General features: G+C 46.5%; 1 protein-coding gene across 2 annotated transcripts in view; it reads right to left on the reverse strand.

Moving 5' to 3' along the window:
• Positions 1-25,445, reverse strand: part of SLC9A3 (solute carrier family 9 member A3) — a 1,524,418-nt gene that overhangs the window by 77,441 nt on the left and 1,421,532 nt on the right. For both annotated transcript variants that reach the window (XM_069219612.1, XM_069219611.1), the window contains exon 15: positions 9,439-9,546. In XM_069219612.1, the coding sequence (XP_069075713.1) occupies positions 9,439-9,546 (108 nt within the window). The remainder of the gene's footprint in view (positions 1-9,438; positions 9,547-25,445) is intronic.

A 25,445-nucleotide genomic window follows, 5' to 3' on the forward strand; every position in this document is an offset into this window, starting at 1 on the left:
GCTCCAGACAACGGATTTCTGGACCTGAGTACCTGTATGACAAGGGGACCAAGTCCAATAGTCGTGACAGTGTCCAGGGGGGGCAGGAGCCCAGGAAACCCCAGCTGAAGGTGCAAGGAAGCTGCCGCCGGTTGGAAGAAGCTTGGAGTTCTGCAAGAAAGAAGAGGACTAGGAACTTCTCCTTTGGAAGACAGATGTCCCACGCCGCGATGAAGCTTGCAGAGGTGTTCCCACACAGAAAGACTGCAAACAAGCCTTGCTAGCTGCTAGGGTCGCGGTAGAGGTTTTTGCGTGCTGCTGGGGACCAGGAAGGACCAGGATGTTGCCTTTTGGAGGAGGAGACAGAGGGGGTGCTCAGAAAACTCAGAGAGCCCTCACAGAAGCAGGCAGCACCCGCAGAAGTACCCCAACAGGCACTTAGAAGAAAAGTGAACCGGAGTCCACACGAAGTCACAAAAGGGAGTCCCACGACGCCGGAGGACAACTCAGAAGGTTGTGCACTGCAGGACAGAGTGCTGGGGACCAGGCTTGGCTGTGCACAAAGGAAATCCTGGAAGAGTGCACAGAAGCCGGAGCAGCTGCAAATCGCGTGGTACACAGCTTTGCAGTCTACCGTGGGGAGGCAAGGACTTACCTCCACCAAACTTGGACTGAAGAGTCACTGGGCTGTGGGAGTCACTTAGACAGAGTTGCTGTGTTCCAGGGACCACGGTCGTCAGACTCTCCAATGTTGTCATCTTGCTACTTTGTTGCGGTTTTGCAGGCGTCCTGGAGCAGTCAGCAGTTGATCCTTGGCAGAAGTCGAAGAGGGAAGTGCAGAGGAACTCTGGTGAGCCCCTGCATTCATTATCTGAGGAATAGCCCAGAGGAGAGACCCTAAATAGCCAGAAAAGGAGGTTTGCCAACTGAGAAAGGAGGCTTGGCTACTGAAAGAGGTAAACACCTATCAGGAGAGGTCTCAGATGTCACCTGCTGGCACTGGCCACTCAGTGCTGTCCATTGTGCCCCAACACCTCTGAATCCAAGATGGCAGAGGTCTGGGACACACTGGAGGAGCTCTGGGCACCTCCCCTGGGAGGTACTGGTCAGGGGAGTGGTCACTCCCCTTTCCTTTATCCAGTTTCACGCCAGAACAGGGCTGGGGGATCCCTGAACTGGTGTAGACAGGCTTATGAAGAGATGGGCACCATCTGCGCCCATCAAAGCATTTCCAGAGGCTGGGGGAGGCTACTCCCCCCCAGCCCTTCACACCTATTTCCAAAGGGAAAGGATCTAACACCCTCTCTCAGGGGAAATCCTTTGTTCTGCCTTCCTGGGACTGGGCTACCCAGTCCCCAGGGGGGCAGAAACCTGTCTGAGGAGTTGGCAGCAGCAGCAGCTGCAGTGGAAACCCCGGAAAGGCAGTTTGGCAGTACCCGGGTTCTGTGCTAGAGACCTGGGGATGCATGGAATTGTCCCCCCAATACCAGAATGGTATTGGGGTGACAGTTCCATGATCCTAGACATGTTAACATTGTGACGTTACATATAGGTAGTGACCCATATGTACTGCACGTGTGTAATGGTGTCCCTGCACTCACAAAGTTCGGGGAATTTGCCCTGAACACTGTGGGGGCACCTTGGCTAGTGCCAGGCTGCCCACACACTAACAAACTTGGCACCTAACCTTCACTAAGTGAGGGTTAGACATATAGGTGACTTATAAGTTACTTATGTGCAGTAAAAAATGGCTGTGAAATAACGTGGACGTTATTTCACTCAGGTTGCAGTGGCAGTCCTGTGTAAGAATTGTCTCAGCTCCCTATGGGTGGCAAAAGAAATGCTGCAGCCAATAGGGATGTCCTGGAACCCCAATACCCTGGGTACCTAGGTACCATATACAAGGGAATTATAAGGGTGTTCCAGTGTGCCAATGCGAATTGGTAAAATTAGTCACTAGCCTGCAGTGACAATTTTAAAAGCAGAGAGAGCATAAACATTGAGATTCTGGTTAGCAGAACCTCAGTGATACAGTTAGGCACCACACAGGGAGCTAGCAGGATCCCAGTGACACAGACAAAAACAAACTGACACACAAGTAAAAATGGGGTAACATGCCAGGCAAGATGGTACTTTCATACACTATGAGCACTGGGGTCCTGACTAGCAGGATCCCAGTGAGACAGGCAAAACACACTGACATATAGGGGTTTCACTATGAGCACTGGGGTCCTGGCTAGCAGGATCCCAGTGACACAGTAAAAACACACTGGCACACACTCACAAAAAGGCCAAAAGTGGTGGTAACCATGCTAGAAAGAGGCTACTTTCGCACACCAGGAGCCACCTTAGAGGTGCCCCCTGCAAAGCTAACTAACCCTTGCATGGTTGCTTGCATTTCACAACCAGCCTGCCACCACCAGACAAGACTCTCAAACCCTGGGGTGAGAGTCTTTGCTCTGTGGGTCCAGAAAACAAAGCCCTTCCTGGGCAGAGGTGTGACCCCTCCTTCCCCAGGAATGTGCACAGCCCTGCCTGTGTGCTTCCAAAAGCTTGCCGCCCTTTAAACTCAAGTCCCAGCCCTGCTGCTAGCAGCAGATGACCACCCCCATTGCAAACCCCCACTTTTGGCGGGAGCAATGGCAGTAAAACGCACAAAGAACAGGAGGAGTAGCCACCCCCAGCTTACACCACCCCTAATGTGTTGCATGTGAGGTGACTCCTCCACTTAATTTCCCTCCATCTTGAATGGTAGGAAAATAGCCAATCAAGGAAAGGGAAGTGACCTCTGACCATACAAAGTGGTCACATGTTGGGTGTAACCACCCAAAGATAGAAGACACATTGGTCACTACTAGATACTCCCCTAAATGCCCACTAAATACAGTATTTAGTGGGCACACCTAGTTCTGCAGATCAGATTTGACGGACACAAGAAGGTCTGTGACAAAAAAGACCCATGGCTCGAGAACTGAAGTCCTGCGGCACCAAGAAAAAGGCACCAAACCCTGCCTGCTGCATCCAGGACTTGATAATCGCCGCTGAACGGTCGCTTGGACATCAGACTGACTCTACAAATCCCCAGAGGACCTCCAACTTTTTAAAAATTGCCAAGGACCTCCCTCAAGACTGAAGGCATCGCTCCCTGCAACTAAGAAGCAAAGACCAGTGAGGTCCAGTTCACTGACTGGCTGCTGACCAAAGAACCAGACAATACAGCTGGACCAAAATCCATCCAATAGACCGGGAGGACAAACCCTGCAAGTGTGCCAAGTTTTTGGCACTGTAACCTCCAGTGACTGAATCATACAATAGCCAGGGGTACTAGACCCCCAATGTCAGACACCCTAAAGAAAGTCCACTCCGGACTCTGAAAGGACCAGGAGCAAGCTCCAGTCAAGGGACTTCAGGAAACATAAGAACCACCCCCCAGATTGGCCCTGCTCACCTGGAAACTACCCTCAAAGTGACCTGCCTCCTGCTTTCAAGGTCAGCTTTACTCACAGCTCTTGGCTGACCTATCTGCTCTGCACCTAGCCTTCCTGGCCCCTGCATTGTGGAACCATCAGTGCTCTAAGGGTACCCCACTCCTTGCGACCACTACACTACAAGGAGACCCACCGAACTCACCTTGAAGTCCACCTGTGCAGTGCTTTTCTAAGTGGTCTCCCTCCGTTGTCCTGCACCAGCTCAAAGACATTCTGCAGCTGCTCCCGCTCAAACCAGGTAACCTCCTGAACTTCTCTGGCTGGCCCACAGGACTCATTGATGACCTCGAACTAAAAACAAAAGGAGACATTGGTCAACACATTGCCTGATTTTATATGCGTTTTTAAATTTTCCCCCCTTTGATTCCTATGGTGAGTAATTCTGCATGAAAAGACTATTTTTGCAAAACTTTGAAAAATCATAACCTAAAAAGCACTTACCTGATTTTGATGATCTTGGTCTTAAAAATGTTATATAAATCTTAAGTATTTTTGTAAATTTGTCTTGAGTTATTCATTTGAGTGTGTGTCTTGTTTTATTGATACTATGGGTGTAACAAATGCTTAGCACATCTCCAAGATTGGCCTAACTGCTCAACCAAGCTACAATAAAAATTAGAGCATTTGGTGGTCTAGTTTTTACCTTGGTAAACTAAGATGGGGTTAGTTGGACTCTCTACACAGTGCACATCGTTTCTGTACACTATATAGAAGGCCAGCCCCCTACAAGTCCCACAAAAAAGATTAAGAAAAAGGGCCAGGGTAGGGACACCCTGATACCCTAGCTATGGTGCAGGTGTCCCCAAGGGACCCCAGACTAAAAAGATTTTTTTTTTTAATTTCAGAAAGATCTTCAGATTTTTTTGAAATTATTTTTTTTAAAGGGTGGTCTCCTGCCCTTTTCTTTTATTTTGCCCCTGAGTGGGCCATCCTGGGAGCATAGGGGGCTTATAAAGGTTGGGCCCCCCTCCTAGGGCTTATATTAGCACCCTGCACTGGGGGAAACCATACAGCCTACCCCTATGCCCTGGGGACTGCCACCTCCCTGGGGTTAAATATGCAATTAATACAGGGGGGCCACGTGTCCCCCAGAAGCCCCAGGGACACCACCTCCTGGAGAAATTCAATTAAAATAATGGGGGGATGGTGTGTCCCCCATGCAGCCCCAGGGACCGCCACCTCCCTGGAGTTGAAATACCATGATGAAGGGTTTCCGTAGCATGACCCCCAGCCCCGTAGACCACCACCTTCCCGGGGCTAAGTTAAACATTGGAGGGGTGGGTCAAGCAGACCCCCTCATGGAGCCAATAATGGGACAGCCACTCCTCAGGGCTGTTTCCTGCTATGTCGCAGGGTAGCCAGCCTCTGGACATAGCTGTTTGCTCTGACTTGGCAGGAGCTTTGACTCTCACACACCCACTCACTCCTGCTGCCACACAGGTTGGGTGTTTATGGGGATTGGCCTTTAGCCATACGAGCCGGTGGCTGAATTAATGTATAGTAATTAAAATTACTTTACTTAAAAAAAAACATAGAAATTCACCAAGAAAATCAAAGGTTACAAAGATGTTTTAATTAAGAAATAGAATTTAAAAAATAGAGATTGACTTAAAAAAACAAGGGTTACAGAAATGTTATAGTTAGGTTCTGAATGTACTCTCACATAATCATAGAAATTCAGTAGTTATAGTTAGAGTTATTTCAGGTAAATATAACTGGAGCCTTAAGGTACCTATCGCCATTCACTAATTACCCCAGATATTACAGTACTCATGACAACTTTTATAGCACCAATAAAAATATCAATAAACATTAGTAGCGGAAGTGTTGAAGAAAAAAGTGTGCACAGTGGGGGTACGTGAAAAGAATTCTATGTCCATCACAGTTAATCCATAGATCATCAGATAAGGAGATTTATTGTAATTAATAAAGGCATCAGTCTCTATTACAGCCAACACGCGTCACTTTTCCAGGGCTTCTGAAATGCAGATGAAATGCATCAGCAAACATTCTGCATCATAATTCTAACCCAGTTAGGAGAGTCATTCAAATCATTGCAAACAATGGTACCCTACATTTATGAGAATTATTAGAATTTAATTCAGAAACCTCAACAATAATATGATTGTGTTTCAAAACAGGGAAAGGCAGTAGGTCATTATAGTTAGAACCTAGTTTCCATAGGAAAGGCATTTTTTGTTTTACCTATAACTTTGGCAATGTTTGACAAATCTCCCCAAAAGGTTTAAAGCTAGTATACCAATCACTTTAGCTGCTGTGAGGAAAGTATCAGAGTGATTCGTTAAGTGCGGGCTGAGAAAAGGGGGGGGTCCAAAAACATGCTTTCCCCATGCAGTTTCCCATAGGGATTTTAGGCACATCTACAGCACAAATCACTGGACAGAATTACACCATATTTGGCAGAAAGCTAGCTCTTGGTCCAGAAACAACCCTTTTTGTTATTTGGTGTAAATCCATTCAGTAGTTTTGGATTTATTTATGTGTCTGTGTGGATCTGTGATTGGGTGTGTGAGAGTCCATTTGTTTGGCTACAACCTGAGAGAAAGTTGCGGCCACCTTTTCTTTCTCGCATCGGGCTAGGGGAAAAGAAAAAAACAATTAAAAACTTACGTAAGGGGTCAGGATACAGGTATCCTGAACCCATAGGAGAGATGGATACAACAAATTCACAGAAAAAAACAAAGGTTACAAGGACGTTATAGTTAAGCTTATGGTTTACCCATACAAAACCATGGAAATTCAGCAGTTATAGTTATACACATAGTTATACTTATCTGAAGAAACCCTAACTTGTGCCATTAAGTAACTTTAGGCCATGAATTATAGTTTCTTCACATAAGCATAACCGTAAGCATAACTGTAAGAGGCTGGCATGGTTTGTAGTGGGTACCTAAGGTACTTACACCTTATACCAGGTCCAATTATCCCTTATTAGTGAAATGTAGGCAGTGTTCTAGAGGCTTAGGCTGTCTAGAGGTAGCTGTAGCTGAGCAGCTTAGACTGAACTAGGAGACAAGCAGAGCTCCTGCAAGACCACTATAGTTACACAGTACTTATACACAATAAAAGACAATACTCAGTGTTACCAAAAATAAAGGTACTTTATTTTGGTGACACAAGGCCAAAAATAGCTTAGAGGCAATACTCCTCCTGGAGGTAAGTATTACACACAATATATACACTAGAGACCAAAATAAGGTAAGTAAATAGTCATAAAATAGTGCAACAGTAGAAAATACAAAAGAATGCAATAGGCCTAGGCGCAACACAAACCATAAACTACGAAAGTAGAATGCCAACAACAAATTCCCCCCTAGGCAAGTGTGGTGTGTAGAGGGGCGCTGGGAGTGTAAGAAAACACCAAAGGTAAGTAAAATACCTGAGCCCAGCAAAATAGGAGTAAAGTACTACAAGTTTCCTCAGGACACATTACAAGTCGTGATAAGAGATTTTGCAAGAACCAAGGAAGACTGCAATCAACAAATGTTGATTCCTCGGCCTGAAGACCTGTGAAGAGAGGAGACCAAGTCCAGAAGTCGCAGAGGATTCCAGGAAGGACAGGAGCCCCTGCCATTCTAGAAGATGGTGCAAAAATAAATTATCCGGTTGGAAGAATACTGCAGAAAAGCACCAAACAAGATGGCTGCGGGTTCCTGCTTCATGAAGGAGGTGCCCCATGTCGAGTTGTTGGATGCAGGCAATTTGCGTCGCCAGATTCGTCCAGCAAGTCTTGGTTCAAAGAGGTTGTGTTTCGCATCAAAATGGTGCTGCTTGGATCCAGGAGGGACCCGGAGGCCTCAACTTGGACTGAGGAGGAAGAAGAGCCTGTCAGCACTTCAGAGAGCCCTCAGTCGACCATGCAGCACCCACGGTAGTCCCTGGACATGGGGACAAAGAAGGTGCAAAATGCGGTTGGTACAGCACAACAAAAGAAGATCCCACGCCGCCCGATAACAACTCAGCAAGTTATGCATCGCAGGATGGAGTGCTGGGGACCTGGACTACACTGTGCACAAAGGAATCTTGGAAGAAGTGCACAGGAGCCTCAATAGCTGAAGAAGATACAGTGCACAAGGGTGCTGTCGCAGCACAGAGAAGCAAGCTCTTACCTCCACCAAATTTGGACAGCTGGACCTTAGGACAGTCTGGGTCACGTTGGCCCACCACCTATGTTCCAGGGAGCATGCTTGTCGCCAGGAGAGGAGTCCCAGAGTACTGGTCGTCATAAAAGAAGGTGCCTGCAGGAGCAGAGAAGTGACTCCGTCACTCCACAGGAGATTCCTTTGGTTCTTCTGGCGCAGGGTGAAGGCTGGAAGTCCTCAGAGCGTGCACACCATGGGAACTACTGCAGAAGCTGGCTGGAGCTGACGTTGCAGGTTACAGTAGCCTTCCTGGATACTTTGTTGCAATTACAGTGGTTCCTGGAGCAATCTGCAGTTGATCCGAAGGTCAGAAGCTGAAGCAGAGGATGCAGAGGATTCCTGGAGGAAACTTGCAAGCTGAATCTGAAGAGGAGCCCACAGGAGATGCCCTAAATAGCCCTGAGGGGGGGATTGGCTACCTGCCCAGGAATGCACCTATCAGGACGGGTCTCTGACATCACCTGCTGGCACTGGCCACTCAGAGGCCTCCACAGGGTCCCCACACCTTAGAAAACAAGATAGCTAAAGTCTGGGACAGACTGGACGAGCTCTGGGCACCGCCCCCTGGGGTGGTGGTGGACAGGGGAGTGGTCACTCCCCTTTCCTTTGTCCAGTTTTATGCCAGAGCAGGGACTGGGGTTCCCTGAACCAGTGTAGACTGGTTTATGCAAGGAGGGCACAGTTTGTGCCCTTCAAAGCATTTCCAGAGGCTCTGGGAGGCTACCCCTCCCACGCCTGTATCACCTATTTCCAAAGAAATTACAACACACATATAGGTCACAAACTATGAGTACTGGGGTCCTGGCTAGCAGGATCCCAGTGAGACAGGCAAAACACACTGGCACACACACTCACAAACAGGCCAAAAGTGGGGGTAACCTTTCTCACAATAACTATAACTGCTGAATTTCTATGGTTTTGTATGGGTAAAACGTCAACCTAACTATAACGCCCCTGTAACCTTTGGGGCATATTTACAAGCCCTATGTGCCGCCGGTGCTTCACTTTTTGCGACACACTGGTGGCGCATAGTGCAGTCCCATATCTCCAATGACACACAAAGCCACTTTCTATGGCTTTTTGTAGCCCTGTAGATATGGCGTAAGGCAGCATAGCGCAACTTGGTCTGTTGCTCTGCACTGCAACAGAGAGGCATTTTATAGGTGTTGCAGTGGGTTTTCTCACACAAAGCCCATGGGTTTTGACACATTCCGAAATTTCTAAGAATCTGTAAACCTGGGAATACTTCAAAACTGTATGCCTCCTCAGGAGAGGCATAACAAGAAGAAATATCTTTACTTCTCCTTGTTTTTCCCTCTTTTTATGTGTTCTGCATTCTGCAGCACAGTTAGAAAGAGGAAAAAGCCTCCCAGGATAGTTTTTGTGCAGGCAGGTGTCTCTTTCTGCACAAAAACAATGCTTCTGACAACGCAGACACCCTTGCACAATGGTGCAAAGGTGCCTGTGTTGGCACTAGGCAGCAATTTGTGCACCAGCACAGGGGGAAAGGACAGAAGTGCATGGTATCCTGTAGATACAGTACATTTCTGCCCTTTCCAAGTGGCGCAGGGCAGCTCAGTAAGGTTACTTGTTGTGCTGCCCGAGCCACGGAGCTTGTAAAGATGCCCCTTTGTTTTTTTCATTATATATATATTGTTGTTAGGGGTTCACATAGTGCAATACACATGACATTATAAAATAATTATGCATGCAGTTCAAAAGATCAAATTGGTCAATACTGTTTAGGCCCTTACAAGAAGTTGTTACATATATTATGAAACTATGGTAATATTGCTATATTTTGTTACCAAGAGTGTTGTCCGGAACAGTTTGCTCGTTAATTGAAAATAAAAAGTCAGTTCCGCCATCTGTAAAGTCATAATCCACGTTCTCTTCTTGATCGGAGAAATCCAATTCTAAGAGAAAATTACGAAATAATCAGTTAAAATATTAACATATCAGGCCTACTCACAAAGGTAAATTTTACGGTAAATGTTTATGGGTAAACATAGCTGTTCTTGGCGTGCCTAGAATTCACAACAAAATTCCTGGGGGCGTACATATATTTACTAATGCATATTTCTCTGTCAGGACTGCAAACAAATTCACACTTTTAAATCCCACTGAAGCAGTCGGAAAAAGGCGTTCCAATGTGTTGTTTCCCTTTCAAGTTAGGCATTCTCAAACTTCTCTCTGCCCCCTTTCCGACCTGAAAGAGATTTAGGGCCAGATGTAGCAAAGCGTTTGCAACTCGCAAACGGCGAAAAACGCCGTTTGCGAGTCGCAAAAGCCTCACCGGAATGCAGAAATCGGATCCGACTCTCAAAATGCATTTCCGACTCGCAAATAGGAAGGGGTGTTCCCTTCATATTTGCGACTCGCAATGCTATGCAATACCATTTGCGACCGCGTGGAATCGCAGTTACCATCCACTTGAAGGATGGTAACCCAGTCGCAAACGGGAAGGGGTCCCCAGGGGACCCCTTCCCCTTTGTGACTGGACATAAAAATATTTTTTCAGAGCAGGCAGTGGTCCAAGGGACCACTACCTGCCCTGAAAAAATCCGAAACAAAAGGTTTCGTTTTTTTTTCTAAGTGCAGCTCGTTTTCCTTTAAGGAAAACGGGCTACACTTTGAAAAAAACAAAACTGCTTTATTTCAAAGCAGTCACGGACATGGTGGTCTGCTGTCTCCAGCAGGCCACCATCCCTGTGAGTGCCCAGACTCGCTATGGGGTCGCAAATGGCGACCCACCTCATTAATATTCATGAGGTGGGTCTTTGCACCCCCATTGCGAGTCGCAGAAGGTGTCTGAGACACCTTTCTGCATTTGGTTTTGCGAGTTGCAATTTGCGAGTCGCTATGACTCGCAAATTGCAAGTCGCAAAACTATTCTTACCAACATCTGGCCCTTACTCCCTAAATGGACTAGAATTCCTTTAATTTTCGAACGAGGAATGGAAACGGATCACCCTCACATTTGTTGGGGTGTAGGAATGTAGGTAAACAACATCCTCCACAGGAGAAATGTGTTTCATTGCAAAGAAAATAAATGTGAATTTGCACGAAGGGATACGTTACCACTGTGTGGACCTACATCATGCAGAACTCTATAGAGGTGTGTCAGAAGACTTTTTAAAAAGTCAACTGATATACATGGTAGTATGTCTGTAAATTTGTGCCTGGTACAGCTTTCCAGGCATACTAACAGAGGGAAGTTAGCGACTAGGAACTAAACCGAAACGTATGCTGAGGCAGAGGCGTAAATTATCACCCATAATTGGCAGTTTATTTTTATGTCTCGTAATCATTGTGTTTTACTCCAAGGACAATGAGCAAGCAATTGTGTATACTACACAACATGGTCCGGCTTTTCTAATGGAAAGTGCTAGTTCACTGACTGGTGAGTGTGCATGTCTATGAGGATAAGTGAGTGGGTGGGTGACTACAAGAATGAGACACTCAATGAGCAAGTCATGCATGGAAGAAAGGATGAATGGATAAGTGAATGAGGGCATGAATAACTGAAGAGATAAGTGAATACGTCACCTCAGCAAGATAAATGGAGCATATACCACAAGATCGTCAGCAGTTATAACGTCTCTCATTTGTCAACTTTAACTGAAATGTTTTACTTCTGAATTGCTTTGCTTGCTTTTTTACCTTCTTATTTTCACTACTTTTTGTCTTCAGTTCATTTTTATTTCTTCACGTTTTCACCAATATAGTCCCCTTTTCCTTCACCAACTTTTGACTTTTTAATTTCCCCTTTTGTTTTATCTTTCCATTCTTTTCCACCCACTATCCTGCCCCTTCGCTACTTGCCTTGTCTTTTCTTACAGAGTTAGTTGAATGCCTGTCTCCGCTTTCCATGCTGAATCTTTCTTCTTTTTGCATACTATGGGCCAGATGTATCATCACGGCCCTTAGCGATTCGGAAATAGCGATTTTTAAGAAATCGCTATTTCCGACTCGCAAAGTGCCATGTATCACATTTGCGATTCGGTAATAGCGATTTCTTAAAAATCGCAAATGCTATTACCGAATCGAAATTGTGATACCGGCCCCATTCGCAGCTATGGGCCTGTTGGCCCATATCTGCAAATATTTTGCATTTCCAAAATTGCGATTTCTGAACCAGAAATCGCAATTTTGAGAATGCAAAACCCCAGGGTGCTGGGGGACTAAGGCCCCCTCTGCTGCACCTCAAAAACATTTTTGGGGACATGTAAGGTGCACACATGCCAAAAGGGCATGTGTGCTATACGTGTACAATTTAAAAATGCATTTTAAATGCATTTTAAAATTTTGCACATGGTTACCACCAAGTTCAACTTGGTGGTAATTAGCGATTCCTAAATGCCAAAATCGCATTTAGGAATTGCTTCATACATGTGCTAAGAAATCGCAAATAAGGAATCCTTATTTGCGATTTCTAATTTGCGACTCTCTAAACAGGGTCGCAATTTTAAGGAATCGCTATTTTAGCGATTCCTTAAAATTGCATTCAGAATGTATTTTATACATTCTGAACTGGCATTTTGCACTCCCAAACGGGCATTCGAACCGTTTGCGAATGCAAAATGCTTTCATACATCTGGCCCAAGTTCTGATTTCCCTAGGTTCGCCTTTTAATATTTGTCGAGATTTTTAATGTCAAAATGTTGATTAATTTGAGGATTTTTTAAAGCACAATATCAATACCCACAGGAGAGTATAGAGGTATACTCTCAAGTATGTCTTAATGTCTAAATCCTTTCACACATGATTATGGGTACATAGAACCAAGGGCCCACTTGTCAATCAGGGAACCATTGTATCAGGTTGAAGGAGGCTGGCCTGGCTTATAGTGGGTACCTTGTGGTACTTACACCTTGTGCCAGGTCCAGTTACCGCTTATGAGTAGATTAGTAGTAGATTATATCATAAGAAACACAATACTAAGAGTTACTAAAAATAAAGGTATTTTATTTTAGTGACAATATGCCAGAAGTATCTCAGAGGATATACTCCCTTAGGAGGTAAGTAATGTACACAAAATATACACACAAACCCAAATAAGTTAAGTAAAACACTTAGAAAAGTAGTGCAAACACTGTAGAACACAATTGAATGCAATAGGAGACAATAGGCCTAGGGGCAACACAAACCATATACTCCAATAGTGGAATGCAAACCACAAATGGACCCCAGGCCTAGTGTAGTGTGTAGAGGGTCTCCGGGAGTGTAAGAAAACACTAAGGGTGTCCAAGATACCCCACCCCAAGACCATGAAAAGTAGGAGTAAAGTTACTCTACTACCCCAGAAAGACAGTAAAGTCGAGATAGGGGATTCTGCAAAGAAACAACTGACTGCAAAGCACTGAAGACAGATACCTGGACCTGAGGACCTGCAAAGGAAGGGGACCAAGTCCAAGAGTCACGCAAGTGTCCAGGGGGGGGCAGAAGTCCACTAAACCCCGGATGAAGGTGCAAAAGGGCTACCTCTGGGTGGAAGAAGCCAAAGATTCTGCAACAACGGAAGATGCCAGGAACTTTTCCTTTGGTCAGAAGGTGTCCCACGGTGTGCTGGAGGATGCAGAGTTGTTTCCACACAGAAAGACCACAAACAAGCCTTGCTAGCTGCAAGAGTCACTGTAGAGGCTTTTGGGTACTGCCAGGGCCCAGGAAGGACTAGGAGTTCGCTCCTTGAAGGAGGAGACAGAGGGAGCGCTCAGCAATACAGACAGCCCACGCAGAAGCGGGCATCACCTGCAGAAGCACCCGAACAGGCATTCAGAAGATCTGACCACGGCGGTCATCTCAGCACAACAAAAGAGGGTCCCATGAAGTCGGAGGTCAACTCAGCGAGTTGTGCAATGCAGGACGAAGGAAGTCTTTCAAAAGTGCACAGAAGCCCTAGCAGCTGCAGATCATGCAGTACACAGGATTACGGTCTGGTGTGGGGAGGCAAGGACTTACCTCCACCAAATTTGGGCAGAAGGACCACTGGACTGTCGGGTCACTTGGATCCAGCTCCTGTGTTCCAGGGACCATGCTCGTCACGATGAGAGGGGATCCAGAGGACCAGTGATGCAGTGGCAGTCCTGTGTAAAAATTGTCTGAGCTCCCTATGGTTGGCAAAAGAAATGCTGCAGCCCATAGGGATCTCCTGGAACTCCAATAGCCTGGGTACCTAGGTAACACATACTAGGGATTTATATGGGTGTACCAGTGTGCCAATGAGAACTGGTAAAATTAGTCACTAGCCTGCAGTGACAATTTTAAAAGCAGAGAGAGCATAAACACTGAGGTTCTGATTAGCAGAGCCTCTGTGATAGAGTTAGGCACCACCCAGGGACCACATATAGGCCACAAACGTATGAGCACTGAGGTCCTGGCTAGCAGGATCCCAGTGACACATATCAAACATACTGACAACATAGGGTTTCCACTATGAGCACTGGGGCCCTGGCTAGCAGGATCCCAGTGAGACAGTAAAAACACCCTGACATATACTCACAAACAGGCCAAAATTGGGGGTAACAAGGCTAAAAAGAGGCTACCTCCCTACACAGGTCATAAAAAGTTGTTTGAGAGGTTGTCTCACCTACAACTTTTCGTGACATGCTTCATCATCTGGGGTAGGACAGTGCCATTCTAGTGGATTCAACCCAAGTATGTAGTCCTGGGTGCTCCTATATATCTATTTCAGGACAATTTCACTTGCCCAGTTCACTTCTTAAAGAATAAAAATGCCTAGTGCATTGTACCACAGTTTTCTTTCAGAATGGCAGAAGGCCTAGCCTTTGATGTTGAGGTAGTTTCCTCAATCTTATTATCACCATCTCTCTTAAATGACACTGCAATACGTCAAATCATTACCAACACAAATGATTGGGTGGAGTTGACAGACCTAAGATGGACACAAATTAAAACATTACTTCATGCTGCAGTACTGACCGAGTACTTAGGAGGAGATGGTGCACCAAGAGGTCTTTTGGTAGCCAATGAACCACATATCTTTGTCGAAGATGCTGAGTTCAGAAACAAATGGTCCCTAGTAGCATGGAAATGCAGTAGGGACTGGCTTGTGCTAATCACACATCAGTCTTACTGATGAAAGAAAAACAGCAAAACAGCACTCAAAACACTGGTGTCAATAACAATGTTGAAGAAAAACCATGATGAAACAAATGAGGTCATTAATGATTTTAAGGAGCTTCAACAACATCAAAAATACAGACTTTTCAGAAAGATCTAAAAAAGTTTTCCACGGATAGCGACTGTCATAGTAAAAAAACAGAAAAGTCAGGCAGCTCATCCTATAAATTCTTCTCTATTGAGTCGTATTACAGCGATACAGACTCTCCCATCCCCAGAACTAGAGGTGCACAGTACAGGAGGGGACAATCTCAGAAACAATGCTTCAATCCAACCCAGTTCCAGCAACCACAGAAGGGTTGGAGTCCTTATCAAGGACCCCCCTTACAAACTCTGTTTGGAAACATTCCATGGTGGGCAGAGGAAGAAGAAAGGAAGGCAGAATCCAGTGGAACACTCAGCAACAAACAGAGAGAACTATCCCCACAACCAGGAACTATTAGAGAGAGGGTATAGTGTTCAACTGAAGCACAAAAAGACTGACCAAAACACAACTGAAAGTATTGAATAAAGGGCTAGATATGTCCCCACGTGGAAAATGACATTTTCAAATTAGGGAATTAAATGGCTGAGTTCTTTTGAGTGATTCAACTTTTTCAAAGATAAACAAATGGAAGAAAAGGAGACTAACATTAGCCTACGAAGGAAGGCATGTTTTAATTAACCCATTAACACCATGCCCATTGAGGACCACACTTTTGAGAGTGCTGTGGCCAGAGAAATTGGTGCATTAGGTAACAAGAACAACTGGCACTTTCACAACATATCCAAATCAGAAGTAAAACCATTGACGGATCTAGCTGAAGAACCAGACATAATAATAAAACCAGCTGATAGAGGCCGAGCCATACTAATACTGCCAGTAGAGATGTACAGCCCAGGAATGTTTCAAACTTTTAAATGACTCTAGAAATGACAAGAAACTGAGTGGAAACCAAACACAGGTTATAGTGGAGGATATATCACACCTAATAAAAGAGGAAGAGGAGAATGAGTGGATTACAAAACACGAAATAGAGTTTTTGGTGGAACCCAACCCATTAGTGCCTTACTGTTACATCTTACCTAAAATCCATTAACGGAAGATTTCACCTTCTGGCCACCTGATTGTGGGAGGCACAGGATCAGCACTAAGACCATTATCAAAGTTTGTTGACCATTTCTTAAGCTTAAGACCACATGTGAAGAGAATGCCATTATTTGTTCAAGATACTAAAGACGAGCTAAACAAACTAGGTAACATGAAGTTTGATCCTAGTGGTCAACTGCTGATAACACTGGTTTACACAATCATAACACAAGAGGAATCATTAAGAGTACTTGTAGAAGGCTGGCATGATTTGTAGTGGGTACCTAAGATACTTACATCTTATTCTAGGTCCTGTTGTCCCTTATGAGTGAAATGTAGGAAGTGTTATAGCAGCTTAGGCTGTCTAGGGGTAGCTGTAGCAGAGCAGCTTAGGCTAAACCAGGAGACATACAAAGCTCCTGCAATACCACTATAGTTACACAGTACTTATACACAATAAAAGACAATACTTTGGGGGTCATTACAACCCTGGTGGTCTTTTTGACGGAAGCACCGCCAACAGGCTGGCGGTGCTTCCTAGGGAATTACGACCGCGGAGGAAGCGCCGCGGCCGCACCGCCGGGACCGGCGGTTTCCTGCCACTTTAGTCCCAGTGGTTTAAATCCCCCAGGGCAGTCCTGCTTGCAGCGCTGCCCAGGGGATTACGAGTCCCTCTCCCACCAGCCTTTTCAAACCGCCATGAAAAGGCTGGTGGAAAGGGGAGTTGGGGGGCCCCTGGGGGCCCATGCAGCTTTTCACTGTCTGCACAGCAGACCGTGAAAAGCGCGACGGGTGCAACTGCACCCGTCACACAGCTGCAACACCGCCGGCTCCATTTGGAGCCGGCTCCCGTGTTGCGGCCGAGATCCCCGCTGGGCCGGCGGGCGGAAACCAGGTTTCCACCCGCCGGCCCAGCGGGGATCTCCAGATAGGCCCTGTGGAAGTGTGGCTGCATTGGCGACCGCCCGGCGGTTCCGCCCGCCCACCAAGGTTGAAATGAGGGCCTCAGTGTTACCAAAAATAAAGGTACTTTATTTGGGTGACACAAGGCCAAAAATATCTTAGAGGCAATGCTCCTTCTGGAGGGAAGTATTATACACAATATATACAGGAGTAACCAAAATCAGATAAGTACACAGTAACAAAATAGTGCAAACAGTGAAAAACATAATAGAATGCAATAGGCCTACCCACTCCAATACAGATGGACTCTCCAGCTATTTCCACATAGACAATGAATACTCATCTGGGCAAGGTTTGCCTTATTGTCCCTCGTTTGGGGGGGGGGTTGTGTAGGAATGTACCATCTTGTCTGGCATGTTACCCCCATTTTTACTTGTGTGTCAGTTTGTTTTGGCCTGTGTCACTGGGATCTTGCTAGCCAGGACCCCAGTGCTCATAATTTGCGGCCTATATGTGTTCCCTGTGTGGTGCCTAACTGTATCACTGAGACTCTGCTAACCAGAACCTCAGTGTTTATGCTCTCTCTGCTTTTAAAATTGCCACTGCAGGCTAGTGACTATTTTCACAAATTCTTATTGGCGCACTGGAACACCCTTATAATTCCCTAGTATATGATACCTAGGTACTCAGGGTATTGGAGTTCCTTTGGGCTGCGGCATTTCTTTTGCCACCCATAGGGAGCTCAGACAATTCTTACACAGAACTGCCAGTGCAGCCTGAGTGAAATAACGCCCACGTTATTTCACAGCCATTTTACACTGCACTTAAGTAACTTATAAGTCACCTATATGTCTAGCCCTCACTTGGTGAAGGTTAGGTGCAAAGTTGCTAAGTGTGAGGGCACCCTGGCACTATCCAAGGTGCCCCCACATTGTTCAGGGCAATTTCCCCAGACTTAGGGAGGGCAGAGCCTCAGTGATACAGTTAGACACCACACAGGGAACACATACAGGGCACGTACTATGAGCACTGGGGTCCTGCATGGCAGGATCCCAGTGACACAAGGCCTAAAACAACATACATACAGTGAAATATGGGGATAACATGCCAGGCAAGATGGTACTTTCCTACACTTAGGTATCTAGGTACCATATACAAGGGAATTATAAGGGTGTTCCAGTGTGCCAATGAGAATTGGTAAAATTAGTCACTAGCCTGCAATGACAATTTTAGAAAGCAGAGAGAGCATAAACACTGAGGTTCTGGTTAGCAGAGCCTCAGTGATACAGTTAGGCACCACACAGGGAACACATACAGGGCATACATTAGTGAGACATGGGCAAAAACAAACATGCATACAGTGAAAATGGGGGTAACATGCCAGGCAAGATGGTACTGTCCTACACAACCCCGCCCCCCCCCACCAAACGAAGGACAATAAGGCTAACCTTGCCCAGATGAGTCTTCATTGTCTAAGTGGAAATATCTGGAGAGTCCATCTGCATTGGAGTGGGTACTCCCAGGTCTATGTTCCACTGTATAGCCCATTCCCTGTAGGGATATGGACCACCTCAACAATTTAGAGTTTTCACCTTTCATTTGTTTCAGCCAAAGTAGAGGTTTGTGGTCTGTCTGAACAATAAAGTGAGTACCAAACAGGTATGGCCTCAACTTTTTCAGTGCCCAGACCTCAGCAAAGGCCTCCCTCTCTATGGCAGACCAACGCTTTTCTCTAGGGGTCAACCTTCTGCTGATAAAAGCAACTGGTTGATCCTGGCCCTCAAAATTCAGTTCTGATAGCACTGCCCCAACCCCTAATTCAGATGCATCAGTTTGTACAATTAATTTCTTGGAGTAACAAGGGCTTTTTAGGACAGGTGCAGAGCCCATGGCCTGTTTAGCTCCTCAAAAGCTTTCTGACAGCTGGCTGTCCACAGTACCTTCTTAGGCATCTTCTTGCTAGTGAGATCATTAAGAGGGGCTGCAATGGAGCCATAATTCTTTATGAATCTCCAATAGTAACCTGTGAGGCCTAAAAAGGCTCTCAACTGGGTTTGAGTTGTAGGGGGAACCCAATCCATGATAGTTTTGATTTTCCCCTGTAGTGGTGCAATCGGTTCCTCACCTACCAGGTAGCCCAGGTAAACCACTTTCCCCCGCCCTATCTGGCACTTTGAGGCCCTGATAGTGAGGCCTGCCTTTTGCAGGGCCTCCAAAACTTTCCATAGGTGGACCAGGTGATCATCCCAGGTTGAGCTAAAGACGGCAATATAATCTAGATATGCTGCATTAAAAGCTTCCAACCCTTGCAGGATTGTGTTCACCAACCTCTGAAAAGTGGCAGATGCATTTTTCAAACCAAAGGGCATTACCGTGAATTGGAAGTGTCCACCAATGGTTGAAAATGTTGTCTTGGGCTTAGCATCTTCTGATAACCTAATCTGCCAATACCCTGCAGTTAGATCAAAAGTGCTTAGATACTTGGCAAAAGCCTGTGTTTCTATGAGCTCATTTGCCCAGGGTATAGGGTGACCATCTGTCTTGGTTACTTGATTGAGCCCTCTATAATCTACACAAAACCTCATCTCTCTCTTTCCATCCTTGGTGTGAGGTTTTGGTACAAGCACAACCGGGCTAACCCAGGGGCTTTCTGAAGGCTCAATCACCCCTAAGTCCAACATTTTCTGTACCTCTTGTTTAATGCAGTCCCTGACATGGTCAGGCTGCCTATAAATTTTACTTTTGACAGGCAGGCTGTCTCCAGTATCAATTGTATGTTCACACCAGGAAGTTGTACCTGGTACAAGTGAAAGGAGGTCAGAAAACTGACTTAAGAGATTGACACAGTTGTCTTTCTGTTCAGCAGTAAGACAATCTGCTAAGACCACTCCCTCCACTAAGCCATCACCTACAGTGGTGGAGAAGAGATCAGGGAGAGGGTCACTCTCTTCTTCCTGTCCCTCATCTGTTGCCATGAGCAGGGTGAGATCAGCCCTGTCATAGTAGGGTTTTAGGCGGTTGACATGAATAACCCTAAGGGGACTCCTGCCAGTGGCTAGGTCTACCAAATAGGTAACCTCACCCTTCTTTTCAACAATTAGATGGGGTCCACTCCATTTGTCCTGGAGTGCTCTTGTGCCCACAGGCTCCAATACCCACACCTTCTGTCCTGGGTGGTACTGAGCTAGGGCAGCCTTCTGGTCATGCCATTGCTTTTGCAGCTCCTGGCTGGCCTGAAGGTTTTTAATGGCCTTTTTCATGTACTCAGCCATTCTTGATCTTAGGCCAAGTACATAGTCCACTATGTCCTGTTTAGGAGCTTTTAAAGGTTGTTCCCAACCCTCCTTCACAATAGCAAGAGGACCTCTAACAGGGTGCCCAAAGAGGAGTTCAAAGTGGCTGAAGCCCACTCCTTTTTGGGGTACCTCCCTATAAGCAAAAAGGAGGCAAGGTAACAGGACACCCCATCTCCTTCTGAGTTTTTCAGGGAGTGCCATTATCATACCTTTGAGAGTTTTATTAAACCTCTCAACCAAACCATTTGTTTGTGGATGGTAGGGGGTGGTGAACTTGTAGGTTACACCACACTCCTTCCACATTGCTTTTAGGTATGCAGACATTAAGTTACTACCTCTGTCTGTAGGAAAGTACCATCTTGCCTGGCATGTTACCCCCATATTTCACTGTATATATGTTGTTTTAGTCTATGTGTCACTGGGACCCTGCCAGGCAGGGCCCCAGTGCTCATAAGTATGTGCCCTGTATGTGTTCCCTGTGTGATTCCTAACTGTCTCACTGAGGCTCTGATAACCAGAACCTCAGTGGTTTTGCTCTCTCTGCTTTCCAAATTTGTCATTAACAGGCTAGTGACTAAATTTACCAATTCACATTGGCATACTGGTACACCCATATAATTCCCTAGTATATGGCACTGAGGTACCCAGGGTATTGGGGTTCCAAGAGATCCCTATGGGCTGCAGCATTTCATTTGCCACCCAAAGGGAGCTCTGACAATTCTTACACAGGTCTGCCAGTGCAGCCTGAGTGAAATAACGTCCACGTTATTTTACAGAAATTTACCACTGCACTTAAGTAACTTATAAGTCACCTATATGTCTAACCTTCACCTGGTGAAGGTTGGGTGCAAAGTTACTTAGTGTGTGGCACCCTGGCACTAGCCAAGGTGCCCCTACATCGTTCAGGGCAAATTCCCCGGACTTTGTGAGTGCGGGGACACCATTACACGCGTGCACTGTACATAGGTCACTACCTATGTACAGCGTCAGAATGGTAACTCCGAACATGGCCATGTAACATGATCCCCCGGGTCTCTAGCAGAGAACCGGGGTACTACCAAACTGCCTTTCCGGGGTCTCCACTGCAGCTGCTGCCAACACCTCAGACAGGTTTCTGCCCTCCTGGGGTCCAGGAAGCCCTGGCCCAGGAAGGCAGAACAAAGGATTTACTCTGAGAGAGGGTGTAACACCCTCTCCCTTTGGAAATAGGTGTCAGGGATGGGTAGGAGTAGCCTACCCCAGCCTCTGGAAATGCTTTGATGGGCACAGATGGTGCCCATCTCTGCATAAGCCAGTCTACACTGGTTTAGGGATCCCCCAGCCCTGCTCTGGCGTGAAACTGGACAAAGGAAAGAGGGGTGACCACTCCCCTGACCTGCACCTCCCACGGGAGGTGTCCAGAGCTCCTCCAGTGTGTCCCAGACCTCTGCCATCTTGGAAATAGAGGTGTTTGTGGCACACTGGACTGATCTGAGTAGCCAGTGCCAGCAGGTGACATCAGAGGCTCCTTCTGATAGACTCTTACCTCTCTTGGTAGCCAATCCTCCTTCCTTGGTAGCCAAACCTCCTTTTCTGGCTATTTAGGGTCTCTGCTTTGGGGAATTCTTCAGATAACGAATGCAAGAGCTCATCAGAGTTTCTCTGCATCTCCCTCTTCACCTTCTACCAAAGGATCGACAGCTGACTGCTCAGGATGCCTGCAAAACCGCAACAAAGCAGCAAGATGACTACTAGCAACCTTGTATCGCTTCATCCTGCCGGCTTTCTCGACTGTTTCCAGGTACTGCATTCTCTGGGGGTAGCCTGCCTCCTCTCTGCACCAGGAGCTCTGAAGAAATCTCCTGTGGGTCGACGGAATCTTCCCCCTGCAACCGCAGGCACCAAAAGACTGCATCACTGGTCCTCTGGGTCCCCTCTCAGCATGACGAGCGTGGTCCCTGGAACTCAGCAACTCTGTCCAAGGGACTCCCACAGTCCAGTGACTCTTCAGTCCAAGTTTGGTGGAGGTAAGTCCTTGCCTCCCCATGCTAGACTGCATTGCTGGGTACTGCGTGATTTGCAGCTGCTCCGGCTCCTGTGCACTCTTCCAGGACTTCCTTTGTGCACAGCCAAGCCTGGGTCCCCGACACTCTAACCTGCAGTGCACAACCTTCTGAGTTGTACTCCGGCGTCGTGGGACTCCCTTTTGTGACTTTGCGTGGACTCCGGTTCACTCTTCTTCCAAGTGCCTGTTCAGGTACTTCTGCGGGTGCTGCCTGCTTCTGTGAGGGCTCCTGACTTGCTGGGCACCCCCTTTGTCTCCTCCTCCAAGTGGCGACATCCTGGTCCTTCCTGGGCCACAGCAGCACCCAAAAACCTCTGCTGTGACCCTTGCAGCTAGGAAGGCTTGTTTGTGGTCTTTCTGCTTCGGAATACATCTGCAAGCTTCATCGTGACGTGGGACATCCGTCTTCCAAAGGAGAAGTCCCAAGCTCTCTTCTTTCTTGGAGGACTCCAAGCTTCTTCCATCCTGTGGCAGCTTCCTTGCACCCTCAGCTGGCATTTCCTGGGCTCCTGCCCACTCTCGACACTGTCGCGGCTATTGGACTTGGTCCCCTTGTCTTACAGGTACTCAGGTCTGGAAATCCACTGTTGTTGCATTACTGGTGTTTGTTCTTCCTGCAGAATCCCCCTATCACGACTTCTGTGCTCTCTGGGGGTAGTAGGTGTACTTTACACCTACCTTTCAGGGTCTTGGGGTGGGCTATTTTTCTAACCCTCACTGTTTTCCTACAGTCGCAGCGACCCTCTACAAGCTCACATAGGTTTAGGGTCCATTCGTGGTTCGCATTCCACTTTTGGAGTATATGGTTTGTGTTGCCCCTATGCCCATGTGCTCCTATTGCAATCTGCTGTAATTCTACACTGTTTGCATTACTTTTCTTGCTATTACTTACCTAAGTTTGGTTTGTGTACATATATCTTGTGTATATAACTGATCCTCATATTGAGGGTTCTCACTGAAATACTTTTGGCATATTGTCATAAAAATAAAGTACCTTTATTTTTAGTACTTCTGTGTATTGTGTTTTCTTATGATATTGTGCATATGACACCAGTGGTATAGTAGGAGCTTTACATGTCTCCTAGTTCAGCCTAAGCTGCTTTGCCATAGCTACCTTCTATCAGCCTAAGCTACTAGAAACACGTCTTCTACACTAATAAGGGATAACTGGACCTGGCACAAGGTGTAACCTCTGGTACCCACTACAAGCCAGGCCAGCCTCCTACACTGTCTGACGCCACTTCCTTAGGAAAACCCACCCTGTAAAAGATTCCCAGGAAGGTCTTTGCCACTGCGGGAGCTGTAGTGGTCCTTAAGGGGATAGCTTCAGGATACCTGTTTTATGGTCCACTACCACAAGTATGAATCTATTGCCTGAAGCTGTTGGAGAGTCAAGGGGGCCAACTATGTCAACCCCTACCTTTTCAAAGGGCACCCCATCCACTGGATGTGGAATTAAGGGGGCCTTTGGAGTGCCAGCCAAAGGAATGTCATGTGCCAGGGTAAGAAGAAACTCTCTGTACTGCAAGGGAATGACCAATCTTCTGGCAGCTCCAGTTTTAGGGTCCCTTGACTCTGTGTACAAGAGGTTATCTTCCCAATACACCCTATGGCTATCACTGACATCCCCATTCTGCTGTTTGACAGCTTGTTGTCTTAAACCCTCTAATGTGGGACAGGTCTGCTGTGCCACACTCAGCTCTTCCCTAGCAGCCCCCCCTGCACCCACAAGCTCAGCAGTGTCTGCTGCCAGCTCCTCTGGTGTAGGTTCTGCACAGGGAGAGAATTCCTCTTCCTCAAAAGGGGAATTTTCTGTAGAGGGAGGAATAGTGGGCAGGGATTTACCCTTTCTACCCCTAGCCTTTGGGAGCACTTGGTCCATTGTTCCAGGATCCAAGTTTCCCTGTCCTTCTTGCTTTTTGGCCTGAGCCCTTGTCAAAGCAAAAATATGCCCAGGAATGCCCAGCATTGCTGCATGAGCCTCAAACTCCACTTCTGCCCAAGCTGATGTTTCCAAATCAATACCCAGTAAGCAATCTACAGGTAATTCAGTGGCTACCTTAATTTCTTTGGACCAGTAACCCCCGATCCGTTGAGATTCACAACAGCCACGGGGTGGCTAACAGTGTTGTAATGACCATCAGTCACTTGGTACTGCTGACCAAGTAGGTGTTGATCAGGGTGGACCAGTTTTTCTATCACCTTAGTTACACTGGCTCCTGTGTCCCTGTAGGCCTCAACCTCAAAACCGTTGATTAGGGTTAGTTGCTTGTAGTTATCCATATTAAGGGGGCAAGCAACCAAGGTGGCAAAGTCAATGCCACCATCAGAGACTAAAACAGCCTCTGTGGTCTCCCTAAAAAGACCAACCCCAACTACACTGCCAACAGTGAGCCCAGCTACACCCTTGGATTGGCTATTTGTAGTATACTTCCCACCCCCACTGCTATTACCTGGGGCACTAGAGGTTGCAGTTGGGGTTGTGGTGGTGGGAGGTTTGGTGTTTTTCTTTGGACAAGTGGAATCACTTGCCCAATGGCCTTTTACTTTCAATAAATAACACCAAAGCTTTTTCTGATTGTTTGAAGAGGATTTGGACCCACCATCCCCAGAGGATTTTTTGTGGGCCTGCTGAAGAATCAGAATGTTTACTTTTGTCCCTACCCTTATCAGAAGACTTACCATCCTTCTTCTTGCCATCCTTGTCACCCCCTGTATGAACATTTTTGTTCACTCTTGTTCTGACCCATTTGTCTGACTTCTTTCCCAATTTTTGGGGAGAGGTCAGATCTGAGTCCACTAGATATTGGTGTAACAAGTCAGACATACAGTTATTCAGAATATGCTCACTAAGATTATACAGGCTTTCATAGTCAGATACTTTAATGCCATGCAACCAACCCTTCAAGGCCTTCACTGAACAGTCAACAAAATCTGTCCAGGCTTGAGAGGACTCTTTTCTGGTGTCTCTGAACTTAATCCTGTATTGTTCAGTGGTTAAGCCAAATCCATTCAAGAGTGCATCCTTTAAAACTTTGTAGTTATTGGCATCACTTTCTCTGACAGTAAGGAGCCTATCCCTACCCTTTCCAGTGAAAGATAGCCACAAGATAGCAGCCCACTGCCTTTGAAGAACCAACTGTACCATACAGGCCCTCTCAAGTGCAGCAAACCACTTGTTAATGTCATCCCCCTCCTTGTAAGGGGGACGATCTTATGCAGGTTTCTAGAATCTTGCTCTCTAACAGGATTACCATCTGAAACACTGCTGCTGCCACCATGGGGAACTAACCCCATTCTCTGTCTTTCCGTCTCTATCTAGGGATTCCATGTCTCAGGCCAGCTGATGCTGCTGGTGTT

The sequence above is a fragment of the Pleurodeles waltl genome, chromosome 2_2 (genome assembly GCF_031143425.1).
Source record: "Pleurodeles waltl isolate 20211129_DDA chromosome 2_2, aPleWal1.hap1.20221129, whole genome shotgun sequence".
Taxonomy (NCBI): Eukaryota; Metazoa; Chordata; class Amphibia; order Caudata; family Salamandridae; genus Pleurodeles; species Pleurodeles waltl.